This window comes from Dendropsophus ebraccatus, chromosome 4 (genome assembly GCF_027789765.1).
Source record: "Dendropsophus ebraccatus isolate aDenEbr1 chromosome 4, aDenEbr1.pat, whole genome shotgun sequence".
NCBI lineage: Eukaryota > Metazoa > Chordata > Amphibia > Anura > Hylidae > Dendropsophus > Dendropsophus ebraccatus.
The window spans coordinates 99,136,022-99,154,444 of NC_091457.1; the positions used below are offsets into that span (position 1 = coordinate 99,136,022).

An 18,423-nucleotide genomic window follows, 5' to 3' on the forward strand; every position below is an offset into this window, starting at 1 on the left:
GACTTGCACAATCAGTGAGTATATGGTGTATTGTCCAGTGTCACCAGCTGCATATAGCTGGGGAGTGTGGATAGCTGTACTGCTTGTCTAGTACTTGTGTGGCTGGGACAGAGCCTGTACTATTGTACTTAGATCATATACAAGTGACTGCAGGACCATTCATATTCATGGTCATTATATTTGTCAGATCGTCTTTCTGTTTATGGCGGAATACACAAGACTCTAGTCTTCTGCGTATGGTTGCTGTGCAGTAGAAACCTGGTTAGCAGAATTTATATTTATTATCTTTCTTTTTCTTGTTTCTACATTATTGTTAAGTGTAAAGTGCAAATTTGTAAAAGCCTGAAAATAGGCGAAACGCTGAGAACCTAAACAACTGAGGGTATGTTACAACAGTCATAGGGGATTTCCTGACCAGATACAACTGCAGCAAAGGTCCAAAGGACTTTTCAGCCTTTGGGTGGGTTCACATTGAGGAATTCTCGCAGATAAACTCCGTGGAATTCCACCGGCTGTACGCGCCTTTCCTCCGGCTCCATAGACACCATTCTATGGGCCGGCTGATTCTGCTTTCCGCCGAAAGAATTGACATGTCAGTTCTTTCAGCATAATGCGGAATCCGCTGGCCCATAGAATGGTGTCTATGGAGCCGGCGGAAAGGCGCACGTCCGTGGGCCCGTACGGCCGGCGGAATTCCGCTGAGTTTATCCGCGATAATTCCTCAATGTGAACCCACCCTTTGGATGTAAAAAAATTTAAGGAACTGTCAATAAGGGTGAATTCATACAAGGCAGATTTTGTTGTAGAAGTAATTTTCAGCAGAGAAATGTTTGATGTCAAAACTTCTTGGTGGGAATTGTTCAGTGACTAGGATTTGCTTCTAGAAAACCCCTCCTGTGCTTTATATTATGTCTGAAACATGTGTGTGCCCTATGGTATCCGTCAGAAGCATTTACTGATTCCTGCTGAACTGTATCTGCCATTCCTATACTAAACATGTATTTGCCAGCCCAGACCCATACCCTGAGGCCTTCCACAGGGTTGTCCCATAGTTTGTGGGTTGACACAGGGTCCAGGGGACGACACAGTAGGGGTTGGCAATATTAGTTCCCCCCGGGGCACATCCTGTATAATGTCTGACATGTTGTTTTTTAGGGTCCTATTACACAAAGCAATTTTTAATGACTAACGATAAACGATCGCAAACGAGATTGTTTATTGTTAACCTGAAATTGTTCACCATATCACTCAGAACGATGGTCGTTACATACGATCGTTATTACGATCATTACTATGATCGTTTATTCCTTCTGATCTTAACAAAACAATGGGCAATGTACTGAACGATTAGTGAAAAAATGCGGAACTTGAGCGAACGAACGTGGAATTACAGCGAAAGATTAACGATAATTTTAGGTTCAGATCTAAATCAACGATCAACGACTTACGAACGATTTTTCAATTGTTGCCTTCAATTACACAGAACGATTATCGTTTAAATTCGAACGATATAACGATTTTTTGCACGATAATCGTCCCGTGTAATAGGGCCCTTAGAGTTAGTTTGCTGGTTGATTGCTATGATCGTACAGCCCTACAGGGAGTGTGGATCTGCTAGATTTGCGCTCATGTTGCCCATGGGTCTTTCTATCTAAAGGCCCCCATACACCTTCAATAACTGACAGTCGAATGATCATCTGACCATCAGTTATGTCTCCTGCCTGCCCTCCCCATACACAGTAATGTTCGGCACAGCCAAGTGTTCCTGCGTGTCTATAGAGAGCGGAGGCGAGCACTCTTGCTGTGGCTTTTCTCTCTATGAACAATGGGGTCAGCCATGATTTTCCATTAAGGCTGACCCCTATCACCACCTAAATTTACTGTCGGCAGTTGTTCTAGACGGCCCCATTTACCTTACACCAGCAGTTGAATCCACCACGAACTGACATAAGTCTAAAGGCCCTATTACACAGAGTGATTATTGTTTTCAAAGTCACTATACAGACCGAAAAATGCCTTTTGGTGGGGAGTCCCAGGGTCGGTCAAGTGGCACATTGTGGGCACAGGGAGACGCAAAAAATCAATCATGTTCATTTTCAATCCTGCCCCTGCCGCCTGACAAAAATGTGTTATAGCCAGACTTCTCCTTTAAAATGACTGTTGGGTATGTATGTAAGCTAATCGTCTGCCTAACTATATAATTAAGCTCTACACCTGCTCTGAAGACCAGGGTCTATATACACCAAGGTCACCTGATTCAGCCGTCCAATTTGTGCTATGACAGCAGCCAACATAACTGCTAAGTAACAGGACCCCCCAGTCCCATCCCCGCATGTATATTGGCTGAGTAAAGCTGCTAAACCTGCAGGGAGGAGACTATCAATTTAATTCTGTAATCTCTTGAGTATGGAGAACTTTCGAGTACTGCAATTCTCAAGCTAACAGTGAGCTTGAAGTATACTTGCTCATCTCCAATGAAGATATGTTACAGATATAAAAACACTAACTGGGATCAGGATGTCTCAGGAATAAACATGGGAATATCACATAGGGAGTTAGTGGTCTGGATAAGTATAGAAGCTGCTGTGTCACATCCAGTATCAGTGACCATATTCCTCCTTCCATTTACAATGTGATCCCATGAGATAACGGAATAGGAAGTGATGAAGCTTCCACATGCCATGATGAAGACAACATCCTAAATGTTCCCTCCCTGTTTCATGTATCTGTAGGTGATGGAAGTGCTAGGTCAGGTCCTGGACATTGCCCAAACCATCTATGGACTGTGTGACCAGGCCAGCTCCAACAAGCAGCAATGTTGTCGGCTGAAGAAGAGGATACAAATGCTCCTGGTGGCCTCAGAGGCCTTGCAGAGGCAAAAGGATAAGTCTGATCAGCTTTTGGTGGTAATGAAGGAGTTGCAGGTGACCCTAGACAATGCCAAGTGCTGGGTCATTAAGTATTCACACCAGGCTTGGTGGAAGCGGATACTTCAGGCCAACGGCATCAAAGAAGAGTTTGAGCTCATCAATGACCGGCTCGGGGATGCGGCTGAACAGGTTTCTCTACTGCTAGCAGTTGAACATCGAAAACAGTTTTTCCATTTCTTCACTGAGAATACAAGAAAACGCCAGAACCAGAGGGACATAGACGAGGACCTGAAGGAGCTAAAGAATTACCTCACCAGTGAGTTTACAGGTACCTACCGAGATGTAAGGATGTGTCCTCCACTTTCACTGCACTCCTCTAGTGTGCTAGGTGTTGTGATAAGTTGCTATGGGTAACAGGACAGCTTTTATTAATCAATGATTGACAGATGTCCCTGTGTGCATACAGGAACAAGGGCTGCTATTCACTGGGTAGCACTGCCCCCAGGACTCCTAGGCATAGGAGGAACAGGATGTAAAATAATAAAATACAAGTTATACTATTTCTTTTATTATTTTCACATTGATGGGCGGCTGTAAGGGATGACACAGCCCCTCTGCTGCTACCAATGGCTGCGTCGGGAACTGCAGGGCTGCTCAAGCCCTGGTCCCAACACAGTAATACATCACTAGCACTGCATCCATGGCACCCTGCAGCACAGCAAGTGGGCATAACGGTCAGTCACCAATTGCCACAGGGTACCACATAAGCAGTGCTAGTGACACAGACAGTAATAATAACATGATAATATATATGTGTGCCACCATTAGGGGGAGCTTACTGTATGCTGTTTATACACTGTATAATACCAACCACATTTAGTAGTATACTAAGTTCCCACTAGTGATGGCTGCATGTAAGTGGGATCATGCCTGTACAAGGGATTTCTGTAAAAGAAAATATGAGCTATAAAAAGCTGTAATAGGAAGTGAATTAACATGTTAGGGCTAGGTTGTCGGAGGTATATATCAGGATACAGGGAAAAAGGTATGCCTTTGTATAATGTGGTGCACACCATGGAATTTACTTGAAGGAATGTAGTCTAATAGTTACTATGTTCAGTCTATTTTCAAAATGTAGGCTTAAATTTAGCAGTACTCAAAAGTGGGATGTGCCTCAAAATAAACATCTACATTTGGGAAATGTACTATACATGTTAACTAAATGGGCCAGCTTTAGGTACACCACGGTATACATTGATATACCTATTTGCTAGTATGTTTCTAAATACTGCTTAAACACTGTTTACCAAGCCTAAGCTAGTGCCTATACACTACACCCCACTCTACAACTATCACACGAAGAAAGATGAAATCTCCAAGGTGTTTTTTTTAACATTACATGTGTATTTTGCCACTTCTCTAGGGTAGTTACGTCCCAAAAACATCTGGTTTGCAAATTGCATTTTATTTTTCTTTAATGTTCTTTTATTGACAGATTCAAAACATACATAGGACAGATGCAGGATTTTCTGTTGTCTAAAAACATCTAGAAAAAAAATTGAAGTGGCAGATAAAACCAACTAAAAGTTTGGAACTTAAAAACACAAAATTTTAGGCTCACAATAAGTTTCAAAATACTATATGTGCACATAACCTTTGCCTCAGGGTAGTAGGATATATATTTTTTTTTCTAAAATCATTGCATTTTATTTGATGCAGAGAACGCGAAGAATGTTGAGGACGGAATGAATAAAATCCTCTCTGAAATAGCTGCAGTAAAATCAGTGTGTAAGTACTCTATATCAGTAAAGGGACTCACCAAATGGGAATGTGGCATCAAAATACAGGACTTCCTGTATTGATTAGGTGGAGGCTGCTGTAAAGTGATCTGTACAGAATTACAGTAACCGCTGACACCAGTAAATAAAGAATACAATTCATAAAGCTCACAGTTCAGCCTCCTCCCTGTGAAATAATCTCTTTAAAGTGTAGATGAATCTAACCTGCTGATATATCCCTATTGTTTCTGAGAATAAAAGTAATTTTCTTACCTTTATCCTCTGTGCCATTTCCTAGAAGTTTGTAGTTTAATACCCAGGCTAGGGACTACTGCCCCCAGTGCACCGATCTGCCCCATCTCATGCATATCAGCAGAGCAAGCCAGCTAGGGGCAGGCTGGATCAGTGCACTAGGCATGGTTGTCCTGCCCCAGTGGTCCAAACCTCTGTAGTGGATAATGGTAAAAAACTTACCTTCATCCTCAGTCTATTTGTCGACCTCAGGGACCGCAAAAGAGCGCCAACCAGCACTCGTTTGCTCTGTCTTTACACAAGACAACAAATCAAGGGGCCTGGGCTGCCTGTACGATCCTTGTATTGTTCGTGCAGCCCAGAAAACTGACAGCACAGATATGTATACATCCAGATATGTATATATCTGTGTTGTTGGTTTAAAGATCACAAGCAGCAGTGTATACATACCAGCCACTCTGCTTGTGATCCGGCTCGTCTCCTACAGTCCGGCTGTATCTTCAGGCCCTGCCTCCTCTGGCTGTAAATCATTCTGGAGGAGGCCTGAAGATTTAGCCAGCAGCTGGAGCGGAGGAGAATGATACAAGGATCTTTATACATATCTGTGCTATCATGTTTCTTTTATCGTTGCTGGCTACACATTACCCTGTTTACACAGGAAAATGTGTGGCTGGCAACAATTAATTTAAAAGCTTGTTCTAAAGACCCGATCACTCGAGGATCTGTGTTTTCCTTGTCCTCAACTGATCGGTGTCACTTTTACAGGGGCCGATTATAGGCCGCTGTAGCGGTTCTAGTAATACCCGCTGCCGTTAATTGGCCCGTGTAAAAAGCTCTTTAGATATCTTATTGTGATCTGTTTGCCATTCTCATAGTGTGCTACAATGTATCAGTGCTACTTGATGGCAAACATAGATCGTAAAAAAATTATGGAATTAAAGCTCAAAGTCTATTAGACGTCTACACAATAATTACATTTTATTTACAAAGAAAACCTTAAATTCCAGTAATATACTCAGCACTTTTTTTTTTTTTTTTTAAATTTTCTTTCTTTTATTATACTTATATCAAAACAACTTAAAAACATCATAACAAGCCTTTCAAAAGAGGATATACTTTTAACATCAGAGATGGGCTAATAACATATTAACTATTCCCCAGTGAGTCCATTCCAGCCAAAATTAGTGTTATTCCACTAATCATCTCATAACAAAAATGACCAACCCAACGAGAACCCCATTACATAAAATATAATAAACAAATAACCCATACCCTACCCCATACCCTACCCCATATATACACTAGTTCCACAATTTAATCTTGGGGCAGGACAGATCTGGCGCAGCACGGCCTAGCACCCCATATTAACCTAGTTTATGAAGACTAGTTTATCCCTCCAGTGCCCCCCACCTAATTAACCTCTCTCAACACCTTGGGACGCCGACCCCCTCCGCCTTACCCACTGCTATAATCCCTAACAAACCATACTGCTCATTGCCCTCCTCCCCCTCCTATCCTATTATACCCACTCCCCCTCGGGGTCTTGTCCAGAGCAAGGAGGGCGGCAACCGCATGCGGATTCAGTCATTTCTCATTACGCCACCTATCCCTCATGAAACTCCCATCACTCTTAATCCCTCTTACTATCATAAGGACCCCAAGGGGCTCCTCCCCGACTTGGCTCCCCCTTCTCAGGCGGATACTCAGCACTTTAACCCTTATGTTACCTGCTCATCTCCTGGGCTTTAATAATTCACTTATAGGTAAACGCTCGTCCTGGCACATCACCGAGATTCGAGCCACAGATCTAAAGCGTGGATCCCTATTACTGGAGAAACCCAGCCATAACTTGTACCTAGGCGAATACCACAAGAGCCCAGTGGCCATCAAAGTTTTCAAGGGTCAACAGCTCATAACTCAAGAGTGAGTAAAAATTAAATGAATACGGTTATGTTATGAAAGAGACATAGCACTCATGCTGAATGTTATGTGTATAGCATTTCCAAACACAGTCTATTGTGTTATCAATGTGACAGCTGTCTAGCTACTAATGTGACAGCTACTAATCATTTGAAGACTGACATCCAGCCTTGCAGCAAACAGTAAAGTGACATGGTTCTATTTACCAAACTGAAATGTAGCAAGTTGTGCTAACATCTCTAGTGGTCGATATAAAAAATGCAATGTTCAAGATATGTTTTTTTCATATTTATAGCAACAATCAACCTGACGTTAACGAAAATAGAGAAAAAAAAACATTTGTATGCTTGTCTTTTTCTAATAACTTCCGCCTGCTATCCAAACTAACATAAGATTTTGCTTTTCCAGTTTTATAATAAAAACCTTCCGGTCTGAGAGTGAAACCATGAAGAAATTTGAGTGTCTCAATATTTTGCGCCTTTATGGAATTTGTGTTGACAATTCAGGTAAGACCAAGGTGACATATGTTGGATTCTGCAGTGACGTGTCCCTAACCTAATTCTTCTCTTCATTGTTGTATTACCAATGGTTTGTATGCTGGTTTTGGCATAAAAAAGGCAAATTTTTGAGCAATCGTTGCTAAAAAAAAATTGAGAGCGATGCACAAAAAGTGTAAATGTTTAACAACAGTTTTCTGGTGAAAGAATTGCTAAATTCCCTCTAGTGTCCATAACTAAATTCCCTCCAGTGTCACCCAGTGCACCACTGATTTTGGTCACTGGTCTTATTTCTGATTCCTGAGCTCATTGTACCTTCTCTTACCATTCAGGGACAGACTCCTGCTACTCCCTTGTGATGGAATACTGTGAGAAAGGAACTTTGCGGCAGCTGTTGGAAAGAGAGCCAGACCTTCCATGGGAGCGTCGTATACAAATGGCTCTAGATGCGGCCAGAGCTATCTACCGGTATGTATTTAGCTTCCTGCTTTTGAAGATGACCAAGGTCTCTAGGCCTCTAGGATATTCTAGTCATCTCCAAAACATTTTAATGTTACATTTGGTATTATATCTATATCTATCTATCTATCTATATACACATATATATATATATATATATATATATATATATATATATATATATATATATATGCAGGTTACATCAGACAGACATGAAGGCTATTCTGCATGGGAGTCTCAGCAGCACCAAATTCCTTGTTGACGGAACTTACTGTGTAAAGGTAACTAATGTCATGTGGCTACATGAGCGTAAAATTTTCCCTTTTCCTCATGAATGCATACACAATATGAAGCCCATTAGCATCCATTTCTACTTACAACACATCTTTTTTTATACTGGGCAGTCATATATTCATGTTCTCCTGCTTCCCCATCTGTAGCTTTCTGGATTTGAGCTTTCAAAGACAGAGTCATCCCTTAGACGACCATCTAATGCAGAGAGGAGGAGGAAGAGCAGTGAGCTGGTTTATATCGCTCCAGAGTCTTTGCAAGACATCAACGCCTATGACAAACGGAGCGAGATTTACAGGTCAGTGACTGTTATCACCATCACTGCTACACATTACATTGACTGTGCAATATCACCACAAACAGCAGTAGCCTCATTGGTTCAGTTTCAGCTTGAAAGCCCAGCCTATCTTTATGGACATTTCACAATGGTGAAATGAAGCGCTGATGTATTTGCAGGGAAATCACACATGGAAACTGAGAAACTTCTCAAACCTGAAAATTTCTCTGAAAAACCACTTCTGCAACAACTTCCCTTAAACTTCTTTTTCAGACCTTGTGACACGACATATTGTGCAATTGCTTCAGGGTTTTTTGCTGTTACCTATAAATGGGTCACTAGAGCGAGAGATGTCATCATTAATGCATCATTATTGCTGAGTATGTGAAGGGTTCTGTTATAGTAAACCTTGTTGCAATCTCTTGCAGTCTTGGAGTAGTGCTCTATGAGATTGCAACTGGAAAACTACCAATAACTGGTAAGTCCTAACTTCTCCTCCTCCCTGCTCCAGCCCATCAGGAATTATTGGATGGCACCAGGCCTATAAAGCTGTTTCTTTTGCACCTGTAGGCCTGCCAGTCACAGAGAATAACCAGAGAGTAAATGGTGAACATCTTAGTTCCTGTCCTCCTGTGTTGCATGAACTTATTACAAGCTGCCTGCTGAGAAATCCGTGTGGTCGTCCAACAGCAGGAGGTAACTAGTGACAGGCTCGCTGTGCTCTGCTCATGATCAAAATCATGTAAAACCTGTGCTGTTTTTAGCCAAAGCCAGAAATGGGTTTAAAAGAAATGGGGAATATAAAGAAAGAATTAAAGGGGTGTTCCACTGAAACAAAGCTTTTCATATATGGACATAGAGAGAAAGGAGCGCTGCACTTCACACCTATGGCTGACACTAATGCCTCTCGGTTACATTTAAAAACCAATGCCAGGGTGCTGGTATATAATTTGATCAAACCAGCTTTTCATATGTTGCTGCCCATGGTGTGACAGTTCATTCCATACTTGTTTTTATCTATGTAGTCTCCTTCTCCCAGTTCTGAGCTGCTGCTTTTTGTGTGAGCTTTTCTCACCATCTCCTCCTTCTCCCTCCTCCCTTCTGAAATGGCTAATGTAAACAAGTCCCTATCTGCAACTCCACGCTATCTAGGCATCAGGTGGAACTAGTCATAGCTGTCTGTCTGTCAGTGCACTCTGTGGTTCACAAGAAAAAAGGAGGCTTCTATGTACTGGCAGCATGTCACATAGCCTCTCCTCCAATTACCCACACAGAGCGTGCTGACAGACAGAGAGCCATGACTTGTTTCGCCCTGATGCCTAGATAGCAGGGATTTGCATACCCCGCACGCTGGAATAAACAACTTCTTTCCTGAATCTGTTACTAAAGAAGACAGATAATATATAATAGGAAAGAGTATTAGCAAATCGTTTGGGCACTGCAGTTATCTTTATCTGTAAAGTCTCAGTGTCAGGACAGGGAGGTACGAACAAAACAAGACAGTGGGCCCTGAGTCTGAACCCCCCCACTGTCCCTACCTACTTGCCTCAGTTGACCCTAGGCGGCCGTGGACAACCACAAAGGCATTCCCTACGGTGTATAAGTGGAACACTCAACAGGACAGACAAACAAACACAATAGCGGATGGTGAACAAGCCAAGTCAAAACCACACGGACAACACAGTACAAAAACAGCAATACAATCGGATAGACAAAGGTCAGGGGATAGGTCGGATAACAAGTCGAGCAGTCAGAGGGAATTAGGAAGGGAATTACAGGAGTAGATACAGGGAAGCTGGGATCCAGGTATGAAGCGAAATAGCCAGAGTAGAAGTGAGCAGCTAGCTGTTATTTATCCAGGATCAGAGGCTAGGTCCAGCAGCTGATTGGACCAGCCCTGATCCCAGCACCAAGTTCAGCTGAAGCATTAAAATCCTGCAGAGCTCAGGTTAACTCCTGCATCGCTGGATGAAAAGCAATCAGGTGTGTCACAACAAACCAGGCGCAGTTCACACCAGGCTACTGCACATTCCTGACACCCAGTAATAGGTTCCCCTTAATGGGGGCTTCTCAGGTGCAATTCACGTTTTAAACTGCTGACACTGTTAAGGCCCTATTACACGGCCAGGTATTGAGGAGCAAGTGAGCACCAAACTGTCAGGTCAGAACTTGCTTGCTTGCTCCTCATTCCCTGTTTGCTGTCTGTGCTATTAAACACACACACATCAGGCGGGGGCCATGGGAAGGAGCGGGAGGGGCTGCCCAGACAATCTTTAGAACGTTTGGGTGGCCCATAGAAGACAGTGGTGGTCTGATGCCGCCGCTCCTATTACTTTTTTTTTTTTAAATGACACTAAGGGGTCATTCACCTGTCCTGGTCAGGGCCGCCATCAGGGCAGTATTGGTGGTACAGCTGTAAGGGGCCCGGGCTAAAACTAGCATCCAGGGGGGCCCGGCAGTCCAGCCTACCTGTATGTAAGCTCCTGACAGCTGTACCGCACAGGCAGGAAGACACAGGGCCTCCTCCTCACTCTCCCAGGGCCCCCTCCTCTTCCTCACTCCCCCGGGCCCCTCCCCCGCCCCACACAACCTTCTCTGGCAGCTTTCTCCTGTACTGCGATGTCCGAGGAGAAGGGGGAGGGGCCCGGAGCCGCTGTGTGAGGACCAGGAGGAAAACAGGAAGCACGTGGGTCCTGGAGCTTCCCAGCAAGTAAGTGTAGATGTGTGTGTAATCATGTGTGCTGGGGATGATGTGTGCATGTGTGCTGGGGGGGATGATGTGTGCATGTGTGCTGGGGGGGATGATGTGTGCATGTGTGCTGGGGGGGGGGATGATGTGTGCTGGGGGGGGGATGATGTGTGCTGGGGGGGATGATGTGTGCTGGGAGGATGATGTGTGCTGGGGGGGATGTGTGCTGGGGGGATGATGTGTGCATGTGTGCTGGGGGGGATGATGTGTGCTGGGGGGATGATATGTGCATGTGTGCTGGGGGGGATGATGTGTGCTGGGGGGGATGATGTGTGCATGTGTGCTGGGGGGGATGATGTGTGCTGGGGGGATGATGTGTGCATGTGTGCTGGGGGGGGATGATGTGTGCTGGGGGGGATGATGTGTGCATGTGTGCTGGGGGGGATGATGTGTGCTGGGGGGATGATGTGTGCATGTGTGCTGGGGGGGATGATATGTGCATGTGTGCTGGGGGGGGATGATGTGTGCTGTGGGGGATGATGTGTGCATGTGTGCTGGGGGGGATGATGTGTGCTGGGGGGATGATGTGTGCATGTGTGCTGGGGGGGATGATGTGTGCTGGAAGGGATGATGTGTGCTGGGGGGATGATGTGTGCATGTGTGCTGGGGGGGATGATGTGTGCTGGGGGGGATGATGTGTGCTGGGGGGGATGATGTGTGCTGGGGGGATGATGTGTGCTGGGGGGATGATGTGTGCATGTGTGCTGGGGGGGATGATGTGTGCTGGGGGGGATGATGTGTGCTGGGGGGGATGATGTGTGCTGGGGGGGATGATGTGTGCTGGGGGGGATGATGTATGCTGGGGGGGATGATGTGTGCTGGAAGGGATGATGTGTGCATGTGTGCTGGGGGGATGATGTGTGCTGGGGGGGATGATGTGTGCTGGGGGGATGATGTGTGCATGTGTGCTGGGGTGGATGATGTGTGCATGTGTGCTGGGGAGGATGATGTGTGCTGGGGGGATGATGTGTGCTGGGGGAATGATGTGTGCATGTGTGCTGGGGGGATGATGTGTGCTGGGGGGGGATGTGTGCTGGGGGGGATGATGTGTGCATGTGTGCTGGGGGGGATGATGTGTGCTTGGGGGGATGATGTGTGCATGTGTGCTGGGGGGGATGATGTGTGCTGGGGGGATGATGTGTGCATGTGTGCTGGGGGGATGATGTATGCTGGGGGGGATGATGTATGCTGGGGGGATGATGTGTGCTGGGGGGGATGATGTGTGCTGGGGGGATGATGTGTGCTGGGGGGATGATGTGTGCTGGGGGGGGATGATGTGTGCTGGGGGGGATGATGTGTGCATGTGTGCTGGGGGGATGATGTGTGCTGGGGGGGATGATGTGTGCTGGGGGGATGATGTGTGCATGTGTGCTGGGGGGGATGATGTGTGCTGGGGGGGATGATGTGTGCTGGGGGGGATGATGTGTGCTGGGGGGGATGATGTGTGCATGTGTGCTGGGGGGGATGATGTGTGCTGGGGGGGATGATGTGTGCATGTGTGCTGGGGGGGGATGATGTGTGCATGTGTGCTGGGGGGATGATGTGTGCTGGGGGGATGATGTGTGCTGGGGGGGATGATGTGTGCATGTGTGCTGGGGGGGGATGATGTGTGCTGGGGGGAATGATGTGTGCATGTGTGCTGGGGGGGATGATGTGTGCTGGGGGGATGATGTGTGCTGGGGGGATGATGTGTGCATGTGTGCTGGATGATGTGTGCTGGGGGGATGATGTGTGCTGGGGGGGATGATGTGTGCATGTGTGTTGGGGGGGATGATGTGTGCTGGGGGGATGATGTGTGCATGTGTGCTGGGGGGGGTGATGTATGCTGGGGGGGATGATGTGTGCTGGGGGGGATGATGTGTGCATGTGTGCTGGGGGGATGATGTGTGCTGGGGGGGATGATGTGTGCATGTGTGCTGGGGGGGATGATGTGTGCATGTGTGCTGGGGGGGATGATGTGTGCATGTGTGCTGGGGGGATGATGTGTGCTGGGGGGGATGATGTGTGCATGTGTGCTGGGGGGATGATGTGTGCATGTGTGCTGGGGGGCAGGATGATGTGTGCATGTGTGCTGGGGGGGTGATGTGTGCTGGGGGGGATGATGTGTGCATGTGTGCTGGGGGGGATGATGTGTGAATGTGTGCTGGGGGGATGATGTGTGAATGTGTGCTGGGGGGGGGGATGATGTGTGCTGGGGGGGATGATGTGTGCTGGGGGGGATGCAATCCCTGATCCCTGTACCCTGTCAGCCCCAACCTCCTTGCACTCTGTCAGCGCTCTGTTTGCCCCCACATCCCTGCACCCTGTCTAACCCCCCATCCCTGATCCCTGCACCCTGTCTAACCCCCCATCCCTGATCCCTGCACCCTGTCTAACCCCACATCCCTGATCCCTGCACCCTGTCTAGCCCCCCCATCCCTGATCCCTGCACCCTGTCTGACCCCCCATCCCTGATCCCTGCACCCTGTCTAACCCCCCATCCCTGCACCCTGTCTGACCCCACATCCCTGATCCCTGCACCCTGTCTGACCCCACATCCCTGATCCCTGCACCCTGTCTGACCCCACATCCCTGATCCCTGCACCCTGTCTGCCCCCACATCCCTGATCCCTGCACCCTGTCTGCCCCCTCATCCCTGATCCCTGCACCCTGTCTAACCCCCCATCCCTGATCCCTGCACCCTGTCTAACCCCCCCATCCCTGATCCCTGCACCCTGTCTAACCCCCCATCCCTGATCCCTGCACCCTGTCTAACCCCCCATCCCTGATTCCTGCACCCTGTCTGACCCCCCATCCCTGATCCCTGCACCCTGTCTGCCCCCACATCCCTGATCCCTGCACCCTGTCTGCCCCCTCATCCCTGATCCCTGCACCCTGTCTAACCCCCCATCCCTGATCCCTGCACCCTGTCTGACCCCCCATCCCTGATCCCTGCACCCTGTCTGACCCCCCATCCCTGATCCCTGCACCCTGTCTGACCCCCCATCCCTGATCCCTGCAGCCTGTCTAACCCCCCATCCCTGATCCCTGCACCCTGTCTAACCCCCCATCCCTGATCCCTGCACCCTGTCTAACCCCACATCCCTGATCCCTGCACCCTGTCTAGCCCCCCCATCCCTGATCCCTGCACCCTGTCTAACCCCCCATCCCTGATCCCTGCACCCTGTCTAACCCCCCATCCCTGCACCCTATCTGACCCCCATCCCTGATCCCTGCACCCTGTCTGACCCCCCATCCCTGATCCCTGCACCCTGTCTGACCCCCCATCCCTGCACCCTGTCTAACCCCCCATCCCTGATCCCTGCACCCTGTCTAACCCCCCATCCCTGATCCCTGCACCCTGTCTAACCCCACATCCCTGATCCCTGCACCCTGTCTAGCCCCCCCATCCCTGATCCCTGCACCCTGTCTAACCCCCCATCCCTGATCCCTGCACCCTGTCTAACCCCCCATCCCTGCACCCTGTCTAACCCCCCATCCCTGATCCCTGCACCCTGTCTAACCCCCCATCCCTGATCCCTGCACCCTGTCTAACCCCCCATCCCTGATCCCTGCACCCTGTCTGACCCCCCATCCCTGATCCCTGCACCCTGTCTGTCCCCACATCCCTGATCCCTGCACCCTGTCTAACCCCCCATCCCTGATCCCTGCACCCTGTCTAACCCCCCATCCCTGATCCCTGCACCCTGTCTGCCCCCACATCCCAGCAGTATTATTTGGTACCGATGCGTAGAAATATTTTGTGGCCATGTGTAGGGGGCTTGTGCTCCTGATCTTTTAAGACCCCAGCAACACTCCTCTCAGACCACCTTCTTTATTTAACTATGACTGTGTAGTGGTTTAATGTCTAAGCACTTGGGGCCCCACTTTTAAATTGTGCCCAGGGCCACATTTGACCTAAAACCGGCCCTGGCCCTTGGGTTCCATAGTTTTTATTTTAATTAATAGTGCACGGAAGTTGGCTGGCGTGGGATGTATCCAAAGAGACCCAGCTTTCCAGAATTATCCCAAAGCCACCCAGTTACTTCAAAGACATCAGTCAAAAATACGTCCCATGTTTTTTTGTTAATGGGGGGCCCAGACACTCCGGCTGTATGGGGCCCCGAAATTTCTGATGGCGGCCCTGGTCCTGGTCATAGTCTCTTTATATAGGAGAGTACAGTACCACGAAGATTAAACAGCTTTGGAGTTCTCTGCATCATCATGAATGTTGGGAGTTCAGAAATCTATTTTGTAGCACATGGTCTGTACATATGGACCATGTACAGGAGTGTCGGGAAAGACAGTTAAAAACACTGAAAGTATAAATAAGTAAAAACACTGGAAGCGCTCTGATAGCATCCATGTACAATGACACTGCAAAAAACTACTAGCTGCAGTGGTCACATTTATTATACAGTGGTACCTTGGTTTAAGAGTAACTTGGATTAAGAGCGTTTTGGTTTAAGAGCTCCCTGTACTTGGTAAGAGGTGGAGCGATGGAGGGGCATGGTCTGCATAGCGGGGTCTACATCACTGGACACTGACCCAGGAAGTCTCACTCATCTTCCAAATCATAGCAGATCCACTTCAGGCTGGGGCTTGCATCAGGGGACAGGACTGTGAAAGTAATCTCTCCATAGCTGTAACCCCCCTCTCCCCGGACAGAGAGAGCTGCTATACCGTGCCCATATCTGCCCTGATCATTGCTTCATGCTCCCTGCAGTCTCTGTCATCCCTTGTGTTTCCCATCGTCACCATTATGGGGATATGCAGTTCCATCCTGTCTCTACAAACTGCTGCTGTGTTTTCAGGTTAATGCAGTTACTACCCATTATACACCACATGCTGATTGCTATACTGTACAGTAACTTAGAATATCACATATTCAGCTGTTTCTCAATCAGAATTAAAAAAAAAAAAATCATTATTGTTGGGGTGTGGAACCAATTGTCTGTATTTCAGTGATTTCTTATTTGAAGTTTTGCTTTGGTTTAAGAGTGGATTTGGATTACAAGCACCACTGTATTCTAATAAACATTCTATATGTTTATGTATACAGTACATATGAAAACGTATATAGTGGTAATTCCAGCAATTCATTATTTAGGTAAGGCTAAAAAAAATCATGGAGGTCCCCAGTAATGATTCTCTTGTCCCATCTCTACAGTAATTGTAGATCTACTCATCGCTCATCTGAATAAAAGCGAGTCCTGACGCCAGAATAGGAAACTCCTTGGAGAAATTCATTGAGCCAGGAATGAAGAAGACACCAAGAAGACTGTGCCAAGGAACAGACTGACAAAATCAGCAATGATCTGCACTTTTAAACCTCACAACAGAACATTGTCGGGTCTCATAAGCTGAATCTTCAGTGTTTTTGAAAGGAAAAGCCAAGCAGGTGGCCCAGGCTCCAGCAGGGTTATTAATAGATTGCATTTTTCATGTTTTCCTTTATATTTAAAGGGGTAGTGCGGCGCTAAACAATTATTCACTAAATAACACACATTACAAAGTTATACAACTTTGTAATGTATGTTATGTTAGTGAATCGCCCCCTTCCCCGTGTTTGCCCCCACCCACACCAGACCCGGAAGTGTAGTGCTCTATACATACCTGCCTCTTTCCGACCCCGTCCGCCATCTTGTGCCAATGATGTAATCTTAGGACAGACGGCCGAACCGCTCTGACCGTCCCTAGTGCCGGCCGCGTCATCAGCTGCTCAGCCGCGATTGGCTGAGCACAGTTATGCTCAGCCAATCACATCTGAGCAGCTGATGACGCGATTGGCTGAGCACAGTAATGCTCAGCCAATCGCGGCTGAGTAGCTGATGAAGCGGCAGAGGGCGGCCGGCACTAGGGACGGTCGGAGCGGTTCGGCCGTCCGTCCAAAGATGACATCATTGGCACAAGATGGCGGACGGGGTCGGAAAGAGGCAGGTATGTATAGAGCACTACACTTCCGGGTCTAGTGTGGGTGGGGGGAAACACGGTTAAGGGGGCGATTCACTAACATAACATACATTACAAAGTTGTATAACTTTGTAATGTGTGTTATTTAGTGAATAATTGTTTAGCGCCGCACTACCCCTTTAAGGAAAGAATCTCATCAAAAGTGCCATCCATATATGGTGTAGGGTAAGAAACAACATCAGATGGACATACAGGCGTAACATATATAAGCGTAATATACAGTGGTACCTTGGTTTAAGAGTAACTTGGTTTAACAGTGTTATGGTTTAAGAGCTCAGAGTTTTTCAAAATTGTGACTTGGTTTAAGAGCATTGCTTTGGTTTAAGAGCTCCCTGTACTGGGTTGGAGGGCGAGTGGGGTAGGGGCATGGTCTGCATAGCTGGGTCTACAGCACTGTACTCTGACCCAGGAAGTCTCCCTTACCTTCCAAATCATAGCAGATCCACTTCAGGCTGGGGCTCACATCAGGGGACAGGACTGTGGAGGTAATCTCTTTATAGCTGTAACCCCTCTCTCCCCGGACAGATAGTGCTGCTATACTGTGCCCACATCTGCCCTGCTCATTCCTTCCTGCTTCCTGCAGTCTCTGTCCACCCTTGTGTTTCCCATCCTCTTCATTACTGTACAGTAACTTATAATATCACATATTCTGCTGTTTCTGAATGTTTGTTTCATCTGTTTTACATGTTATTCAGAATAATAAATCATTATATTTGGGGTGTGGAACCAATTGTCTGCATATCAATGATTTTTAATGGGAAAATTTGCTTTGGTTTAAGAGTGGATTTGGATTACAAGCACGGTCCCGGAACGAATTATGCTCGTAAGGCACCACTGTATATTCTTACACTTGTTTGAAGCTTCTGCCCTGTGGTTGTTAGAGCTGTTAGAGTATGGGATGACAGGCACAAAGGCTCCGATTTATCAGTCTGTCTGAGACCAAAGTCAAAAACATTGCAATTGACAGATGTAACTGTGAATACGTTTTTTGAAGGTTTATGTATTAGTTCCTCGTTAGGGAAACATGTTCTGTCACTGGTAATGCCCACTTTACCACACCCCTGATAAATTGAGTTACATGGTGCAGTGGGAAAGGTATTTAACTATTTCCTACTCCACTCTCGAATGGCAGGATATAGCATCCAATACTGCTAAAGTTTCCATTAATATGGCTTTGGTGGAGGCCAACTATAAAGTTCTACTCCGTTGGTATTTGGTCGTATTGCCAAAATGGTTCCTAACTACTCACTCTGTTTTAGACAATGTGGAGAAGTGGGTAGCATGAGCCATATTTGGTGGGACTGTCCGAAGGTCAAACGGTTCTGGAGAAGAATTTTCAATTTATTATTCTCTTTGACACAGTGTAATGTGCGAATGT

General features: G+C 47.0%; 1 protein-coding gene across 2 annotated transcripts; it reads left to right on the plus strand.

The window, feature by feature from the left end:
- MLKL (mixed lineage kinase domain like pseudokinase) lies at nt 1–16,546 on the plus strand. Of its 2 annotated transcripts, XM_069968628.1 has the most exons (11): nt 1–14; nt 2,733–3,198; nt 4,590–4,658; nt 6,664–6,823; nt 7,229–7,326; nt 7,650–7,785; nt 7,973–8,057; nt 8,217–8,365; nt 8,773–8,822; nt 8,915–9,040; nt 16,243–16,546. In XM_069968628.1, exons 2-11 carry the CDS (start codon nt 2,736–2,738, stop codon nt 16,287–16,289), a joined length of 1,383 nt encoding a protein of 460 aa, XP_069824729.1. In that variant the 5' UTR covers nt 1–14; nt 2,733–2,735; the 3' UTR covers nt 16,290–16,546. The 2 variants fall into 2 exon arrangements, with proteins under 2 accessions (XP_069824729.1, XP_069824730.1); XM_069968629.1 differs by lacking the exon at nt 1–14 and having other exon boundaries at nt 2,549–3,186.
- Nucleotides 16,547–18,423: the final 1,877 nt, after the last annotated feature.